This window comes from Sceloporus occidentalis, unplaced genomic scaffold (assembly GCF_023333645.1).
Source record: "Sceloporus occidentalis isolate IW3139 unplaced genomic scaffold, rSceOcc1.0.p SCAF_178, whole genome shotgun sequence".
NCBI lineage: Eukaryota > Metazoa > Chordata > Lepidosauria > Squamata > Phrynosomatidae > Sceloporus > Sceloporus occidentalis.
The window spans coordinates 1,404,808-1,424,619 of record NW_028317158.1 but is presented as its reverse complement, the minus strand read 5'-3'; the positions used below and the strand labels follow the sequence as shown (position 1 = coordinate 1,424,619).

Here is a 19,812-nt window from a genome sequence, read left to right as displayed (position 1 = left end):
TCAATGCTGTCCAATTTGGTAAACATGTTGGTGAGAATATGGTCTATTTAGGGCCGGTGGCTTGGGGGTTGCTGGCCCTCCGCTGGTGACAAGAAGTGATTTCCCACCAAAAAAAAAGCACAAAAATGTGTTACGTTTCCCTGAATTTGCTGCTCTGTGAATAGTTGGGATCAGTTGTGTTACCGAGGGTTACAGAAAGGTCGCTTTTGTTCGTTTCTATTAATTAGAGTTTGACCCCAGCGCTAGGCATCGGCAAACCTGGCTCTACACCCCGTCCCGCTGCCCCAGCCAGCCCTTTACGTTCCAGAGTTCAGGTAGCCGCCAGTTAGTCAATCAATAACTAATATTACTCAGTGACATCTGTTCTGTTAGTGCCGGGTGTTAATGTTTATTAACTATGCAGAAGGAAGGGTGGGAAATGGATGAGAAACTTGCTGGGGTCTTCTCACACCTGGTGAGTCTTCTTGAAGGGTTTTGGGGTTTTTAACCCCAATCTCAGGGGGTAGATTCTGAGGGTCACACAGTCTGGAGCCGACTCCTCCATATTTTTATCTGATTTAATAGTAATGTGAGTAGCCAAATTTGTGTGGTTTTTTTTCCACTGCTTTACATACCTGGGAACCTTCTGGTGCTACTTGGAGCCCCCCAGTGCGGGATGCACGTAGAAGGTCCCACTGATGTCAGTAGGACCGCCCACTGATGTCATTGTTACTGCCCACTGATGTAATTGGGACTTCCTGCCCGCATCCCGCAAGGAGTGTCCCGGGTAGCCGGAGCCATAGAGCTCCTAGGTATGGAGGTGTAGTGACGGGGGAGTGTGCGTCTGTATGAATTTTCTTACCGGTCCCTCAAATCCCCCAAATATTCTCTCGACAACCCCCCCCATTGTCGTGATTCCTGTATCAGGTTACATGCGCGATGTATTCGGTATTAAAAGTGTTTTCATTAATCTAATTATTGATACAAAAGTCAGACATAAAATGAGAAACTCCTGATCCATTATCTGTATCTACGTCACCTGCTGTGGATCGTAGGAGTTGTGAGTCCATCAGCAACACTCATCACTCTGCTTCGTGTTCTTTTTCCCACCTCGTTTTCTACCAGGTAACGCTTGCAGCATTTCAGGGGCTGAGGACTACAATTCACATGATGCACAGCCAGGCATGGCTTAGTATGATAGGAGTTGCAGCCCATAGCTGCAAGAGGGAGAATCTCCTAGCTACCCCTTCTCGTCGTGATCTTGCTTGTAAAGAGCCGGAATGGGGGCTGTAACACTATCCCCCTTCACAGATGTCTGACAGCAGTTGTAACACGTGTGCACAGATGTGACGTGTGGCAGCCGATGCCTCTGGCAAACACAAGGTCAGCTGTTCAGAAGCACTCAACATCTGGGCATTGGTGGTTCAGTGGTAGAATTCTCGCCTGCCACGCGGGAGGCCCGGGTTCGATTCCCGGCCAATGCAGGATTCTTTTACATCAGGGGTTCTCAAACTGCGGCCCTCCAGCTGCTGCAGGACTACATCTCCCATAATGCTCCTTCAGCTAAGGGGCTGGCTGAGGAGTATGGGAGATGTAGTCCTGCAGCAGCTGGAGGGCCACAGTTTGACACCCCCTGTTTTACATCTATTAACCTAAAATGAACTTTTTAAGTGGAAACCGTTTCCCAGCAGATAAGGCCAATTCAGCCCATCTAGTCTACCAAATTCCTGCTGTAAAGAATCAAACCTTAATCAGTCGTTGGTCTCGTCTTAGATTCAGGAGCCATACGCCTATCCCATATATGTTAAAATTCCCTCACCATATTAACCTCTACCACTTCTACTGGGGGCTATTCCATGTATCTACCACCGTCTTATTAAAGTAACACTTTCTCACATTACTTCTAAGCCACTGACTCTCTAGTTTTAGATTATGGCCTCTTCTTGGGACTGTAACACTATCCCCCTTCACAGATGTCTGACAGCAGTTGTAACACGTGTGCACGGATGTGGAAACGGAGGTCTCCGGCAGAAACGCAGTCAGCTGTTCAAAAACCTCCAACATCTGCGCATTGGTGGTTCAGTGGTAGAATTCTCGCCTGCCACGCGGGAGGCCCGGGTTCGATTCCCGGCCAATGCAAGATTATTTTTCTGCTGGTCTCTGAAACTAACTTTGGAAGTGGATCTCTTGCCAAACTGGAAACTTTTATTCGCTAATAGAGAGAAACCATATCAACAGAGCTTTAAAAACCAAATTGTAGGTAAGTAGGGGTAAGTCACTGAGGTCCCTTGGTTGACCTCCCGTGGAGGGTTTCTGTGAGCTGGGCTACTTGGGCATCAGGGGTAGAGTTTAGTTCTCATTTAAAATTACTGGGGACCTGATTATCAAAAACAGGAGAACCTCAAAAAATTTGGAACAAATACTCTCCTCCCGGCGCGTTTAGGAGAAAAAGTCAGTATCCATGACAACGAAGCAATAAATTAGAAAGGAAGCTCTAAACATCTCATAAATAGTATTGCATTAAAGTCAGGCCTATTCATTTAAGAGTCCTAACATATGATAGTTTCATTCATCCAAAACCCGTCCGTCTATGAATTATACATTATACAGGTCCGGCTCAGAAGAAACTTTCCATGGTTGGCCCTTCATAGTTTAGGGTGAGTTGAAGATGCAGCTCATCTCCCTCTTCAGACTAGAAGCATAGATTTTGCAGGAAGATCGGCCCCATTCGGCCCCCATCTAGTCTGCCTGTCTCAATCAGTCCTTGGTCTCGTCTTAGATTCACCCCCAAAATGTCTGTGCGTGGACCCCACTATCACCAAGATGGGATACGGCTCGAAGACATCATTGGTGCCTTTGGAGCTTTTGGTTTAATGTCCATCCCAATTCTACCTGCCCCGTCTCTAATGTAATGGGGGTCCCTCAACCGTCCGCCATGATCCATATGGGGTGTTAATGTACAATGAGGTTAACCAGTAAGCAGCAGCCCTAATATATTCAGGGACTACGTCTCACGTTGTGAAGCAGGAACAGTCATTCCCAGCATAATGAACACAGTGGAATATTAGACTTTGTCTCATCGGAACTGGTTCATGCACTGAGTTTAAACATTAATTCCACACTGTCTGTGCCGGCTCTTCCACGGCAACTTTCAACCGGGTCGCAATGACAGATTTCGGGGAGATCCTAAAAAATGTGGGGGAATTTGGCCGGTTCCAAATAAGTTTGGTGCTGATGCTGTGCGTCCTCAGCTTCTTCAATGCCTTCCACATGTTCGCGCAGGTTTTTATGGGCATCTCGGTGCCCCATCACTGCGATACCGCCTGGATCCTGGAGAAAAACTCCAATTTGACCGAAGAACAGCATTTGAACCTTACTATTCCAAAAACCGCCGACGGATCTTACGAGCAATGCCTCATGTATACCCCTGTTGATTGGGATATCGAATGGATCGAGCGTTACGGACTAAACAACACGGAAAAGTGTCGGAGTGGATGGGTGTACGACACGTCAGAGCAAAAATCAACACTGGTTACAGAGGTTTGTAAACGTTTGCCGGGGGATTTCCTCTAATAATACCTTCCATTGATCAACTGCCAAGTGCAGCATAAGGGCATTATAAACATTGAACATTTTTTAGATCAGATCAGGGTTACTAAAAGAATTCCATTTTTTTTTAACGTTTTATGACCTACAAATATTTATTTTTTTCTTCATATTTGTTGCATTTTCATGTCTTGTCACAGCTTTTTTACAACTTTTCCAATTCGGTAGGTTATATTCTCTTTTTATTTTTTAATGTACGTCCTCACCAAATATAGGTGCGCCCATATTTTAGGCTGTGTGCTCTGTGTTACTATAATTTCGTGTTAGACATTAAGTCCCATGCATGGGATCGGCATACGGATCCTGAATCTAAGACGAGACCAACGACTGATTAAGGTTTCAGTCTTTACAGCAGGAGAAACTGGGCAGAGTAGACGGGGGCCGAATAGGGCCGACCTGACGGCTGATTCTGTGTTCCTGTGAGTAGATATGCTTGTTTATGAGATAAGGTTGTTAAGTGTTGCATAAACAAGGCTCAATGATCTCTCAAGTTGTAAATTAAATGACAAGCAATTATAATACAGTAATTAAAAAAAAGGGAGTGATGGGAAAAAAAGATGGCTGCCCCTTTGGCATTCCAAATGTCCAAATACAGAAAGGTGAGAATATGTTTTCATATCTGTTTCGTGATGCAGAATTATATCATTAATGACGTACGCCACATCCATCATTTATTTAGAGTTGATGGCACAATCCAATCCACATTTCCACTCTCTATGTACTCCTAAATAATTCAGATCTTTCATTTCTTTTAGTTCGATCTGGTTTGTCACAGAAAAGAGGAGAATGACATATCCCAGTCCATATACATGTTGGGTCTCCTTATAGGATCCATTATTTTTGGGCCTTTGGGAGACAGGTACGAAATGAGGCTATTTACCTTGAAACAAAAATGTATACAATTTTGCTGTTTTGGGGGATTTTTTCCCCATAGATACATGTTTATTTAAAAGTATAAAGCATGAACTCACTTATTTTGAAGGCTTTTGATATAAGAATATCACCTGGCAGTGCCATGGCGTGATGAGAACACACACCGGGCAGATAGGGGCGGAGCTTAAAAAACAAGATGGCGCTGTACAAGCAGACAATCAAACTCAATTAAAAAATTAACAAAACTGCAGCTAAAATGTATATACCCCTGTAGCGTATGATGTTAAAATGCAAAACATTACATTTTTTAGAATTACGCCCCATGATGATTCCTTAATGAAGCTGGTCTTGGTCACAGAATGGTTTAATATATGGGTTTTTGGGGTTCTGTGTATATGTAACAGAAGCTTAAGACAGTTTATATTTTAAAGGATCGGCCGGCGTTCAGTGATATTAATATCCATGTTACTGCAGTTGGCCTTTGGGGTCGGAGCAGCTTTCTCTACGCATTTTTACATCTACACGGCCCTGCGATGTGTGGTCGGGATGGCCGTGTCTGGACTCCTAATAAACAATCTTGTGTTAGGTAAGATGCGACACAGGTACGTTTAGGTAAGGCAGAACGGGAACTACAATTCCCATCATCCTCAGCTATTCCATTTTTACTTAAGATGAGACCTAGGGATCGTGGGGGTTTCTGGAGAGCTACCTGAAGCGTAACACTACTTCTAGGTTTTATTGCTAGTAGCTCTAACTACCTCCATTGGTACCCATTATACTTTATAATTCATAAAGCTGGGAGAAAATAAGATTTCACTCCTTTTTGGGAACCTCAAGGCCAGTGAAAGTCACTGAAGTCGCAATCCGTGCAACGGCTCCATAGGCTCTAGCTATAGGCCCTAGAGCCCAAGATGTAATGTTTGAAGAGTGCTATGGTCCAAGACCCACAGGGTCCAAGCGAATAGTTGGGCAGCTCCAAAAGGTCAGTGGCAAAAGTCACAGATACATACTGGTGGTAAATTTGTGGGGTCGGGTATAGGGGCATATGGTAAGAAACATGGTCACAGATGGCATACGAGATGCATGGTGAGGAGACATTACCCATGACTTGTTTCCTGGATTGTGAACTCTGAGTACAGATTCCCTTGGACACAAGTAACCTGAAAAATGGCTGCAGGGCAGTGGGATTTTCCACCCTTTTTAGAATACGGATACGTTTCAACCATCTCTAAGAATGAGACGTGGAAGGAGTAATTATTATTATATTTAATAATGCCTCGAACAGTAAGAAGCAGAGCACCGAGCAGTGGGACCCTGGGACAAACGTTGAGTATATTGACAATCACTCATGTTTGGTCTGTTCGAAGCGATAAACTAATCCATGTCATCCATCAATCTAGATCAGGGGCGTCCAAGTTTTTTCTGCAGTGGGCCACTTCATCAGAATTGTATACGTGCGAGGGCCGCACTCATTTCTCACTGTGAGAAAATATGGCCTTTAATAAGATAAGAAAGTAAATGACACAAAACCTTTACTTTTCCTCTCACTGATTTCTGGGCCTAGAAAGTTTTGTGACTACAAATTCAGGATTCTGGATAAGTTAAAATGAAATACTTCTATTTATTCTAGAGATGCACTATAATGAAAATTCTGGACCAAAACCTAAAATTCAGGGTTCACTTAGCCGAAACTGAAAGTGACCCCCCACACACACACACACTTTTAATAAAAGTAAGTCACACACCAAAATTGTACAAAAAAAATATATATTATGATTGTTAACAGCAATCTCAGGCATACCCAGATTCCAGCATGTACTGGTTGGCTGTACCAGTATTTTTTGTCCAATTTTAGTGTTAACCACACTTTTATTAAAAGTAACACAACAATATGACTTGGCATGATAGGAGTGTGATTGCTAACAGCAAACAAACTCTTTTTATACCCAGGCAACCAGTAAATGCTGGAACCTAGGCATAATGTGACTGTGATTGCTGTTAGCAGATTGCTGTTAGATGTTAGCAATCACACTCCTATCATCCCAAGTCAGCCAGTACATGCTGGTACAGGGTGGCTGTAAGTGCAGACCACATACTGCTGGCAGCATCAATACACAAGGGGGCAGCTAGCCAGGTTTCAGCATGTACTGGCTGACTTGGCATTATAGGAGTGTGATTGCTAACAGCAATCACAGTCCCATCATGCCTAGGTTCCAGCACTTACACATCCATGCTATCACATACACACAAACTCATTCATTCACAGATTCATTCCCTCACAGGCGTACTCATTCAAACAACCTCTCCCACTCCCTTACCTGCTCTACAGCTCTCAATGCCGCTCACAGCCTTCAGCAGGGGGCGCGGCCTCCCTCTTTCTCCTCACAGAGGAAGCAGAACTGGAGCAGAGAATAGCCCCTCCCACAAGTAAGCAGCAGGGCTTGTGATCTTGGCTGCCGATCTCACGCGGGACGCACCTCGAGGTCACGTGGGCCGCATTTGGCCCGCGGGCCGCATGTTGGACGCCCCTGATCTAGATGATCGAGGAACGTTTTACTCTCAGTGTTATCAATCCATATGATGACTCTTTTCATTGTTTTGTTCCTCATTCTAGTTGCTGAATGGGTAGGATCGTCCAAGCGAGCCTTTGCCACCATCTCTGGCCATGTCTGCTTTGCGATTGGTTTAATGGCCTTGGCCGGCGTATCCTATGGAATACGTAACTGGCGGCTGCTGCAGATCGTGGGGTCTGCCCCGACTGCCATATTGTTCTTCTACATTTGGTGAGTCAGTCCTAGATTGTCTTGTTTCCTATCAATAACTCCTAGTGGAGTTCCATGGGCTTGGGCACTCAGCTTTGGAGGCCAAACGTACACATTTATGTAATGAAAATCTGGCGCAATTGAGACCATTTAGGGTCCCAGGTTTGGCTGCCTGCTCTGTTTCATAGAATTGCTATGTTTTTTTTTCATTACAGGGTCCTTCCAGAATCTGCCCGGTGGCTCGTTTCTAAAGGCAAGAATGAAAAAGCTAAAAAATTCCTCCAGAAAGCAGCTTCGATGAACAAGCAGACTTTCTCGGATGAGCTCTTTGACCAGGTGACACCGGGTGGGTTAACAATTAGCCAAAAGTAGCAGAAATGGAAAGTCGCAATGTATTGGTCTTTTTTTTTTGTTTGTTTGTTTCTTGAAGATACGTGAAGAAAAAAAGTCAAAATCAGGCAACATTGTAGACCTTCTGAAGGACCCAAATCTCAGGAAAATAACAGCTGTCATGTGCTCCATATGGTAAATTGACATTTTAAAGAAACTGAAAAACAAGAAATCAATATGGCCGCCATGTGATTTTTCGGGGTGATTTTTCCACAAACACCACACTAAGCTGATGCTTTATGGCAATGGTAATGAAGTCTGTTCCTCCATAGACTTTCATTAGTCAGAGTGTCTGCGGGTGATTAAGACCGAGCCATTCTATTGTTCCCCACAGGAGTCGGGGGGTTAGTAGATCGGGGATCGGATAACAGAGCGACAACTTTAAAAAAAAAAATATTTTTAATCTGATATTAGGAATAAAAAAAATCTCCTTTTTTTGTCTCAGTTTATACAAATCTTGTATTGCAGGTTTGTGAACAGCCTGGTCTACTACGGCTTGAGTCTGAACGTGGGGAGTTTCGGGTTGGACATTTACCTGACGCAGCTCGTTTTTGGAGCTGTGGAGATTCCTGCTCGTCTTGGATCCATGTTCATGGTTCAGATACTTGGAAGGAAACCAAGTCAAGCATTATATTTATTGCTGGGTGGGACGGTTTGTCTCGTTATCACAGCGATATCCAAGGGTAAGCCTTCAATTCAGGAAATAATTACTTATAGAACATAAAGGAGGTTTCTCTTACCCTACATTTTTATACAAAGCAAAAGAGCCAATATAAAATAGAAACGTAGAATCTGCCGGAAGATCGGCCCCCGTTCGGCCCCTGAAATCAGTCATTGGTCTCGTCTTAGATTCAGGAGCCGTATGTCTATGCCATGCATGTTTAATACCCTCACTGTATTACCCTCTACTGGAGGGGTGTGCCATTTATTTACTTCTCCCTCAGTAAAGTAAAACTTCCTTGCAAGGGGACAATTGTAGAGATGAAAGAAAGATTATGAAATTAAAAGTTGCCATAGATGAGGGAATGAATGAGGGGAATTAGCTACTCCTCGGGACGGGGTGTTTCATTCGCTCGCCTCATTTTTTTCTACGCCTGAAGCTTTTAGTGTTCGTATAATATGTTGTATCTGCGCAGAATATATCCTTAAAAAATAATAAAATACATTTTATAATATTAAATGAAATGCCACATAATAATATTATTCTATGTCTGTGCTGTAGACCTGCCGGTTGTTATCACGGTCCTCGCTGTGGTCGGAAAATTTTCGATTGCCTCTTCTTTTTCCGTTTGTTATATCTACGCAGCAGAGTTATTCCCCACCGTGATCCGGTAAGCAGTAAACAGATTTAAATAAGAAATAAGAAATTCTATTTTCTGTCATTCTGATATTCCATCTTATGATGAAATATACAATATATAATATATTTTTACTTGGGAAATCCAATGAAGCATAAAGCCCAGCGCTGTATACACTAATAACCCCCAGCGCTGTATACAGTAATATAACCCCCAGCGCTGTATACAGTAATATAACCTCCAGCGCTGTATACAGTAATATAACCCCCCACGCTGTATACAGTAATATAACCCCCAGCGCTGTATACAGTAATATAACCTCCAGCGCTGTATACAGTAATATAACCCCCCCACGCTGTATACAGTAATATAACCCTCAGCGCTGTATACAGTAATATAACCTCCCAGCGCTGTATACAGTAATATAACCCCCAGCGCTGTATACAGTAATATAACCCCCAGCGCTGTATACAGTAATATAACCCCCAGCGCTGTATACAGTAATATAACCCCCAGCGCTGTATACAGTAATATAACCTCCAGCGCTGTATACAGTAATATAACCCCCCACGCTGTATACAGTAATATAACCTCCAGCGCTGTATACAGTAATATAACCCCCAGCGCTGTATACAGTAATATAACCTCCAGCGCTGTATACAGTAATATAACCCCCCCACGCTGTATACAGTAATATAACCCTCAGCGCTGTATACAGTAATATAACCTCCCAGCGCTGTATACAGTAATAAAACCCCCAGCGCTGTATACAGTAATATAACCCCCAGTGCTGTATACAGTAATATAACCCCCCAGCACTGTATACAGTAATATAACCCCCAGTGCTGTATACAGTAATATAACCCCCCAGCTCTGTATACAGTAATATAACCCCCCAGCGCTGTATACAGTAATATAACCCCCAGCACTGTATACAGTAATATAACGCCCAGCGCTGTATACAGTAAAATAACCCCCCAGTGCTGTATACAGTAATATAACCCCCAGCGCTGTATACAGTAATATAACCCCCCAGCGCTGTATACAGTAATATAACCCCCAGCACTGTATACAGTAATAATAACCCGGCTGCCCTTCATTGGTTGATGCCAGAGGGGCTCCCTGCCAGTGACCAATAAAGTCACACTTACGGACATTTAGCTCCTGACGTCCCCTTCGGCCTGGGGAGCTCCGAACCTACAAAGACTTAAGGTAGGATAGAGGCAGTGACTTGTATGGGGGGGGGGGGCAGGGAGATGGGATAGGAGATATTTACGAAGACGGAGATGAACATATAGAATCTTCGTGTATGTTTACCCATCGCCATATTAGTTAATTCGGTATTTGGTTTGAACAACGAAAACGCAACATTCGTGTTCGTTTTCATGTTCTCCTGAATACGAATGCACAAGTCTAGTTATTTCTGATTAATTTACAATAAATAACACCATTTTATTTTGTTCCCGTACAGACAGAGCGGCGTGGGGCTGTGCTCAATGGCAGCCCGCGTAGCTGGGATTATTGCGCCCCTTATTAGCTTGCTGGGGAAGTATCATCCAGCGATACCGATGGCTATTTACGGCAGCGGCCCTGTTATCAGCGGGTTCCTCTGCTTCTTACTCCCCGAAACTCGCAACAAGGATCTTCAAGACCACACAAATGAAGCTGCAGCGATGGAGAGGTAAAGCTGTCTATCTCCAGACCCAAGGAGGGAACCCAGTCCATCATAATAAAACCTTTCCGTTTCAGGCTCATCCCTAGCACTAGAGGCTCATGCCGGGGGTCCGGGGAACCAGGTTCAACCTTCATATTTGGCTGATTGTAGGATCCCGATGTAATCTTCCTTGAGGGATCACATGCAAATGCCCCGCTAGAAGGCATAGAACTGGAATATTGCAGAACGTTCAGATTGCTCAGATTTCATTTCCATAAAACTGGTTTATAGTTGGATCTCCACCAGAAAACATGGCAGACGAGCCTGACGCTGGAAACAGAAGACCTCTATTCTACGTTCTTCATGCTCCGTTTATAAGCGGCACTTGTATATTCTTTAACATTGACACGTTATACAAAATGCCAACGCACTCCATGCTAGAATGCTATATTTTTATATAAAAACCCCAATCCTCTCTATTTTTTGTTTTGTTTCATCAGATCCAATGGCGTCCCTAAGGAATACCTGATTAATGAAAAGGAACATGGACTGGAACAAGAACCAGAACCAAAGAAGCAGAAAAGCACCCGACTATAACGTCTTTCTCCTTTATTATAGATAAAATTAAGTTTAAACTGGCATTTTAATGGATTTTCGCCAAAAAGGTTTGGCACGTTTACACGGAACTTGCGGTGAGGGTCAGTATGGCTGCCACAGCGCCTATAGACCCTATTTAGCATTATATATGACACGTAAACATATAAGAACCCCCACCCCATATGCTAACTTTTTATTATGTAGCAGAAGAGGGACTTCTCCTGGTGGTCTTGTGGAGGTCCGCACCTTTGTTGGCTATCGATTCGGACTCATGAGACGTCTTTTTAATGCAAATGGACATCTTTAATAGGCAAGAATAAAAAGAATTTCCAAAGTTTGCGCAGAAAAGATATAAAACAATTGTATCACAAAAGAATAAGTATACAAAGATACGAATGTCTAAAAAAGAAATTTTAAAGATAAAACACAACCAATTTTTTTTTTCTCTTTAGGTCTGAAAAATAATAAATTATGGTAGGAAATAGTTAAATATTCTAACAAGCATTTCTGTTAGAAAAAAAACAACATAATAACTACAATAAAATTAAATAATTATTTTTGTATTATATTCAAGTCAAATCAAAATCAAATCAAAAATCCTAATTGTCTTTAGAGCATTTAGTGGGTAAATTTGATTCTGACATAATAAGAATATTTTTGTTCTGGTCTTATGAAAAAGTATCATTCACACTCCATTAATACAAAAAGTTCCATATACAGCGATGTTCTTAAAAACGTTACTTCTATGATTGCCTCATATTTTTTATTTTTTTTAAATGGATTTATACCTTTGTCATTTTCTTTATAATCCTAATATATCAATTTTTGATGCATACCAATACAGTCTTCTGATTCTGCATTATTTGAGCCAGAATTTAAGCATTTTCTCTTATAAAACTAAAATGACTGCCTCCATCGTCTTATTTTTTATTCCCAATTATATAAAAATTATAACGGTCTATCTCCAAATATGGAAATACTACAATATTAAGGGCTGCTTATTTTAGGTCTAACGTCTCTTTAATATATTATCTGTTCTTGAAAATCTTCACTGCTATATTATTTGGAATTACTTCTGTTTTAGGAGAGCAAGCCAGCCGTGAACCTGGATTTTTTTATTTTTGGGGGGAAATATTTAAAGCTATCCGCTGGATTTACTGGTTTATGCTGTTTTATTAACTTGATATTGATTTGGAAACTATTCCAATATTTTAGGAAGTTCCTACAGGAAACTAGGCAATAAAAAAAACTCAGAATGAAGAATTTTTCTATAAAAAAAAGTGAATCTAAAATTGTCTAAATATATATATATATCTCTATAAAATGGTTTGGATGTTTAGTTGTTAGATCCTCATTTTTTCCCTAATTTGGAATTGCCAAACGTAACAAACACCACGCCAGTTTCACCAGCTTTACTGGTGGAAGTCTCTGAAGGGCTCATCGCGTGTCTTCTAAGAACAGGAGATGCTGTCACTTCGTACCGAGGAGGTGCCGACACCACCTCATACGTTGAGGAACTCTGAGTGTCTGATTGCTTTGTGACTGTGGTTGATGTTTTGGATCTGATTATTTTGTTGCCAAATTGATCACATTCTTCATATTTTTCCGTAACGACTGTGGTACCGATCAGCTTGGGGCTCTCGGGCCCAGTTTTTAACTCTAGAACACTTTTTTGGCGGAGAGAGTTTAGAGGACTTGCCGTTGAGCAGAGTTTGGGATGTGAATTTTGCCCCAAACCTTCTGGGAGGACGCTGATTAAATTACTGTGAGGAGATCTGTCACTATCACAAAAAGCACTCCACTGACTATATTCAGAAGACTCTTGTGTAATGCGTGAACTTTTCTGCCCTTGGAAAAATTCAGACTGCCCATTTCCATCGACCGCCCTGAATGTGCCAAGTAATGGTTCGGGCAACTGTCCATTTTGTTCCGACACTGGCGGTACGTGGCTCCCACTGTTTTGCACCGGCTTCCGGGCAGCAGATTCGATTATAATGAATGACGGGGAGGTAGGAGAAATGGTACGGCTGGGTACGTTGATGACATCTAGTTCTGTTTTCTTCGTTTCGTATCCATCTTCAGCGGATTTCTGCTGGGAAACGTTGACGGATTTCTCGTGTTTTGATTTGCTTGAAACAATGCTTATTTTCCGGATGTTATTGCCAGGAGTTGCGTTGGTGGATGTTCCAAGGGATTCGCGGAAAAGACTTGACAACCCAGCGATATCGGAGTCTGATTTTAAATTGGAAACAGTATAAAGGGCCTTTCGGATGGTTTCTTCAATGTCAAAAAGTCTCGCCAACGTTTGCTCTTTCAGAAGTTTGATTTCTGTACTTGCCTTTTCAAGATCCTCAAAAGCAAGTTCCACCGATGATACACTTTCTGTGTCTTCCTTCGTTAGATCTATGTTTCCTTGTTTATCGGTCTCCTGTAGCTCCGGTTGACTCTTGTTCTCATCACCGCTGCTTTCGATCCAATCCTGAACGTTCTCAAATAAACCTCTCATTGACCGCACGTCCACTTTGCAGGTGTCTTCCTCCAATTCTCTCACCTTATTAAGTATGCTCTGTAACTCTTCCTGTTTTCTCAGATTTTCAAAAATATCCATAGCAGCCTTCACATTCCCTTTCATTATTTCGTCCTTGTGCACAGATAACCTCTTGCGTTTCTCATCTTCGGTTTCCTGCTTACGTTTGACCCTCATCACCACTCCATGACTCTCCCCTTGACTAAGATTATCTTTTGATTCGGTTATCGTAACACCCTTTTTCCTTCTTGCAATACCTTGTGTTTCCCAGTTTTGGCAGACATCACCCTTGACTTCTTGACTAAGGTGCGATGGACGTTCGTCCAAGAGAGGTTTCAAGAGAAGATCTGTTGATTGGGCAGGTACGTCACTGGCTTGGTCATCGCGTAAAGTTTCCACCATGGAGATTGTAGCATTTCTTTCAGCTTCGTCTTGTTTTTTTGAAACCATCCTATCAATTTCCTCAACCTCATTGTGTGAAAGAATCGATGCTGTTGTGTTGACTTTTGAAGGATGTGCACTACATTGTTTGGCTTCTGGACACTGGTCCTGCTTCTGCAGGTAGGCTGGAGAACCTAATGGTTTATCTGTCGTGGTTGTAGGGTCAGAATGTGGAGAGGATGTGTTTTGCGTCTTCTGAGGTCTATATCTTTGATGTGGAGCACCGTGCGAGTTTGCTTGCAGATGTTTTGGCTTAGGAGGTGGAACTGGCTTTTGTCTCTTTTCTCTTTGGGGTATAATTAAAGCTTTTTGGTTCTCGTCTAATGTCTTTTCACTTGCCTTATTAGAATCGGATGTCTTTGGAACAGAATCGTTCATCTTTGAAACCTCTTCTTTTATTTCTTCTGCGTAACATTCCTTTGGTAACTGGTGGCTTTCTTGTCCAGTAACAGCAGCTGAAGGAGGAGGAGGAAAGGGTTGGTCAGACCGTTGCCCTGAATTCAATGGAGCCTCAGCCTTAGTCTCACAACTAATTTGTTGTGCATCGGTTTTCCTTCTACAAGCTGAATATGACTGCCCTGCGTTCCTGTATATCATGGCTGCTTTAAAGTCCCCTTTCGACACATTTATATTGGACTTTTCCAGAGACTGCAGGGTAGATGTTAAGTTACCTCTTACCACTTCCTCCTTTTCTACTTCTTTCTGTTCTGTTGAAGCATTCTGTAAAGCCCTGATAGCTGCCTTAACATCTCCCCTGATAGCATCGTGCTCACGATCTTCTTCCTCTGGTTGCATCTTATAGTCAGAATCAATAAAAGGATTTAAAAAGTTTTTCATTGGCTTGGGGGAATCAACAATTACACTTTCTGTGCTAGAGCCCATTCTAGATTCCTGGCCAGCTCCAAATAATTCCTGTCCCTGTTCTTCCTTTTCAGAAGCACTGACCTTTTTTGTGGACACTGTAGACTTCTGAAGACTTGCAAAGGACTTCTGTGACTCTTGAACTGTGGCTGTTGCGCTAGCCGTGTGCCTTGCGGTGGCACGTTCCTCGCATTTTCGGTTTGATTGAGCTGAACTCGTCGTATTCCCTGTTATCTGCTCGCTGCTCATCTGAACCTTTTGGATACTCTTCTGAGATTTGCTCTGGACATGCTGTTGAATGCTTTGTGCTTCTGCTGTGGCTTGTCTGAGATCCAAAAGAGCAGCTTGTAGATCAGTATTACTTGTCGAATCTTTTTGGAGACCACCAACCAAACGTTCCTTCTCAATCCCAGAAGGGCTTTCCTTTTCAGTAATGCTTTCAGCCACTGTTAAACCCTTCAACGTATCACTGACTTGTCTTCCACCTTCTCTCTTGCTTGCCTCTGGCTCTGCCTTGGGACAAGTAGATTTAGAAGCCTTTATTACGTCCGGTTGCACGAATGGGGCATTTAAATCCTGATGCGTGGCCTCGCTCTGAGAACGTGTAAGAGCTTCTATTTCAGATTCTTCCTGCAGGCTTTTTAAATAGGCCAAATCTCCCTTCTCGATGCAGCTTTTGTACAGACCGACATTTCCTTTTTCATTTTCTTCTCGTAAGACAGAGGCTTTCGATCTTTGCTCTTGACCACAGGCCATAAGGTTTCCAATGGTTGACTTAACATCTCCTTTGGTTATTTCCTCCACAGCAGCATTAAAGTTACAATGTGATGAAAAAGAGTACACAATGATTTTCACCGAGCCCTTCTCACTTTCCTCCATAATGATGCCATTTTTTATAGAAAGATCTTCATTTGCCAAGACTTGAAGAGCTCTGGAAACATCATCCTTGACACGTCCTTCATCTTGTTCTAGAGACCCATCAGGAATTAGTAGGTTCAGCTTGGTTGTTTGCAGTCCGCCATCACTGCTCTCTTGCACCAGCAACCCCTGGGGTTCTAAGTCAGTTCTATGAAGCAACTGTAACAGTATCCTTTGCAGGTTCCCTCCAAGTGTTTCTTCCTTCAATATCTCTGTTTCCCTTTGCGAACTAAGTTGATACTTTGCCATTTTTACATTCCCGTGATCAAAAAACTCAATAACGATACCTTTTTGCTGAATTATTTTGCTGGAAAGAAATGCATCTAATGTATGCTTTACGTTTCTTTCTGTTTCTTCCACGCTAGTTGAGGGCTTGAATTGAAATTTGTCAAGCGGCGTGCTTTCAAACAACCACGTTGTGCTTTTCACATTCGCCGGGGGAATCACATCTTGAGTCTGGGGAGCTAAAGGAACTTCAGTGTCCTTAAGACTGTCTAATGGTTGTGTTTCAAATAACCAAGTACATCGTTTCACGTCCCCTTTCTGATTATCTTCTCTTTGTACGGTTACGATTCCGTGATGCTCATCAGACTCACCCTTCAAAGAATCAATAGGTTGGTTTTCAAAGAGCCAGGTAGATGTCCTCACGTTGCCTTTCTGGACATCGCTGACACTGACCAATCTAACATACTTCTTCTGGCCCACCTGCTGTGATTCAAAGAGCTGCTTGTTGAGTCCAACATCCCCACTTTGAACATCGTCCACTGTCCTTTTCGCCTGATTCTTGTATTCTGTGATGGAATCTAGAGGTTCCGTTTCAAACCTCCATCGAGCAGACTTGACACATCCCTTCTCAATATCTTCCTGTGTCACCGCCCTGATCACAAAGACCTCTTCATCCTTGTGGATCATGTCAAGAGGTTTGGTTTCAAACAACCATTTTGCCCCTCTAACGTCGCCTTTCAAAATTTCCTCTTTCTTCACAGAGGTAACTTCATGGAACTCCCCGCCGTTGTCTTGAATAGCGTAAAGAGGCTTGCTTTCAAACAACATAGTGCAGGACCGGACATCTCCTTTGCTCACTGCTTCTTGTACTTTCTGGATCTCCGTTTCATCGTATTCCTTTTGGATTTGGTCTAATGAGCATGTTTCAAAGATGAACTTTTTCCCACCAACATCTCCACCCTGGATATCTTTTTCAGGTGGCAATTCTTTAAAGCCATATTTATCGGATTCCATGGAGTCCAACGGACGGTTTTCAAAAAGCCAAGTGAACTTATTGACGGATCCAGTCTGGATGTTTTCTTCGTTTGGGATGTCCGCTTTTTTAGTTATCTCCTTGGGCTTTGATTCAAACATTTCCTTGACCCTGGAAACTTCCCCTGACTGTATCTCGACTCTGCTTGAGTAGCGTACGATATTTCTTAATTCACTCTTGGAAGAGACGTTGCCTAGCGGTTCTGTCTCAAACAAGTGTTTTGTAGTTTTCACATTTACTCCCTTGAAGTTATCATCGTGGAAAGCTGTGCTGACTTTTATGTACTGGTCGCCCGTTTCCTTCAAAGAATCTAATGGTTGAGTTTCAAACATCCATGTGCAGGATTTCACGTCCCCCTGGAGCACTGCTTCGTTTTCCTTTTTTTCCTCCGATTTATCATACAATCTGTCGATGGGTTGGGTTTCGAACAACCATCGACATTTCTTAACATCACCCTTTTCTGCGACTTCCGTCTGTACCGATGGGTGTTTGTCTGATGCGGTTTTGTCTTGATGAATCACATCAACTGGTTGAGTTTCGAAAAGCCACCGTGCCGTCCTCACATCGCCAGAAACAATCTCCTGCTTTGTGATGCCTTTAATGATATCGACTTTTGGGGGGCTTTCTTGAAATTGATCTAACTGCTTTGTTTCAAACATCCATTTGTAGTTTTTAACATCCCCGCTCATAACTTCTTCTCTGCTGACGGATGTGAGTTCATGGTAATTGCCCAGACTATCCTCAATAGCATATAGGGGTGTTGTTTCAAATAGAGCTTGGTTTGCCTTCACATTCCCTGCTTTGATGTCTTCTTCATTGGAAACTTGGACACCGCTGGTCTTTTTAATGCTATCCAAGGGAATGGTTTCAAAGAGATTCTTAAATACTTTCACATCTCCCTTTTTGATTTCTTCTTCACCTTGATTTTTCGTGCATTCAACGTTCAAGTTGGAAATCTTGTCCAATGAACACGTTTCGAACATCTGCTTTCGCTGTTTAACGTCTCCTTTCTCCTCGTTCATCAGGTCGACCCTTTTTAACTCTCCAACTTCAAAATTTCCCTTAAGTGTTTCCATTGGTTGGGTCTCAAATAGCCACAAAGTGGACTTCACATCGCCTGCCTGTATATCTTCTGTGCACACGGTTTTACCAGTAGAATGACCTTTTATCGTATCAAGAGGTTTTATCTGAAAGGCCTTGTTGGTTTCTTCACCGTCATCTACTGAAGCCTGAAAGACTCCTTCTTCAATATGTTCTTTAATGGTGTCCAGTGGTTGAGTTTCAAATACCCATTTGGTTGCGTTAACACCTCCTTTCTCTATTTCTTCCAAAGAAATACCTCGAATAATGCGGACACCGGCTGTATCCTTATTGATGGTGTCCAAAGGTTGAGTCTCAAAGAGCCATCTGGCTGTATTTACACTGTTACCTTGAGTTTCTTCCCTGCAGATAGATTTAATTTCGTGGACATTCCCCATCTGGTCTCTAATTGCACACAAAGGTTCTGTTTGGAACAACTTCACCGTCTTCTTCACGTCCCCTTTCAACTCTTCTATTTCTGATTTCAGTTGAAGGATACTGTTTTCTTCTACTGATTTGCAACGGCCTACTTCATCTAACGAATGGGTTTCGAAGAGAAATTTCGTTCCCTTCACATCGCCCTTTACAAAAGAGTCTTTCAAAACTGCTTCTTGTACGTCGGTCTCATCCGGATAGATCTTATTTAACGAGTCAAGAGGCTGTGTTTCAAATAACCACAAGGCTGTCTTTACGTCCCCTTTGGTTTGGTCTCCCCCTGTCTTTTCGCAACCAGACGTCCTGCCATCGGGGTAGCTTTCCCCTTGAAACTTCAATGACGTGTCCTTCACATTTCCACCAAGTATGGCCTCCTCGTCTGTTAGTCTCTTGCTACCTTGATGATCCCCGATGGAGTCTAGCTTCCAGTTCTCGAAGATCCAACGCATTGATTGCACCTCACCCGGCAGCCCGGCATCAAGATTCGCCAACGCCTGTTGGTTTTCTTCATCTGTGCTCAACAACTCAGAAAGGTCATGGGTCACGGTGTTCTCTAAGTTTTTCCTTAACTCGGGATGCATGTGACGATAAAGTCTTTTCAACTCGTTAACTTGGCGCTGCTCGTAAAACTTGGAGAAAGATTCTTTTGGAGGAGGTACGGGGTGGTCTTGGTTCCCAGAAACTATTATGGAAGCTTCAGTCGAGTCTGGAGGCGGTGGAGGTGGAAGGTCAGCTTCAGGTCTTTCTTTGTTGACAGATGACGTCTTTTCCATGTGGTCGGCCATCTTAAGAAATAAAGATCCATTTTATCACCACGGTAAGCTCGATTAACAGCGGGAAATGGTTAATACCATGTACATACATATTATCCCTTCACAGCACACACTCTTTTCTAGAGTTATCTGGATAAATGATCTCCAGAACCCCTTACATCGGGAAAAATGGGAAGACCAGGTGGACCGGATGATGAGTTCTTATCTGCCGCAAAATTCTATGTTTCTATGTTTATCAAAGCTCAAATGAATGCGGCCACTGGTCCTGGGTGCAAATAGTTAAAAGCAGCGGCCATTTTTTTCCTTTGTAGCACAAACTGCACAGTATGGATTATAGAATGCTGCTATAGGGGCACCCCC

The 19,812-nt window shown here is 42.7% G+C and overlaps 1 protein-coding gene, 2 non-coding genes and 1 pseudogene across 3 annotated transcripts; 3 read left to right on the top strand and 1 right to left on the bottom strand.

Moving 5' to 3' along the window:
* The first annotated feature begins 1,392 nt into the window (after window positions 1–1,392).
* Window positions 1,393–1,463, top strand: TRNAG-GCC (transfer RNA glycine (anticodon GCC)). The gene has a single exon. It is a non-coding gene; the product is annotated as a tRNA-Gly (tRNA).
* A 584-nt stretch (window positions 1,464–2,047) lies between these two features.
* Window positions 2,048–2,118, top strand: TRNAG-GCC (transfer RNA glycine (anticodon GCC)). The gene has a single exon. It is a non-coding gene; the product is annotated as a tRNA-Gly (tRNA).
* Window positions 2,119–3,144: 1,026 nt separating this feature from the next.
* LOC149278869 (solute carrier family 22 member 13-like) lies at window positions 3,145–11,159 on the top strand. Its single transcript, XM_089501674.1, has 10 exons — window positions 3,145–3,519; window positions 4,341–4,444; window positions 4,890–5,044; window positions 7,073–7,241; window positions 7,436–7,566; window positions 7,661–7,745; window positions 8,079–8,293; window positions 8,833–8,941; window positions 10,380–10,589; window positions 11,063–11,159. The coding sequence occupies exons 1-10, from the start codon at window positions 3,145–3,147 to the stop codon at window positions 11,157–11,159; spliced, it is 1,650 nt and encodes a 549-aa protein (XP_089357800.1).
* A 1,351-nt stretch (window positions 11,160–12,510) lies between these two features.
* Window positions 12,511–19,464, bottom strand: LOC149278868 (xin actin-binding repeat-containing protein 1 pseudogene; annotated as a pseudogene).
* Between the last annotated feature and the right edge of the window lie 348 nt (window positions 19,465–19,812).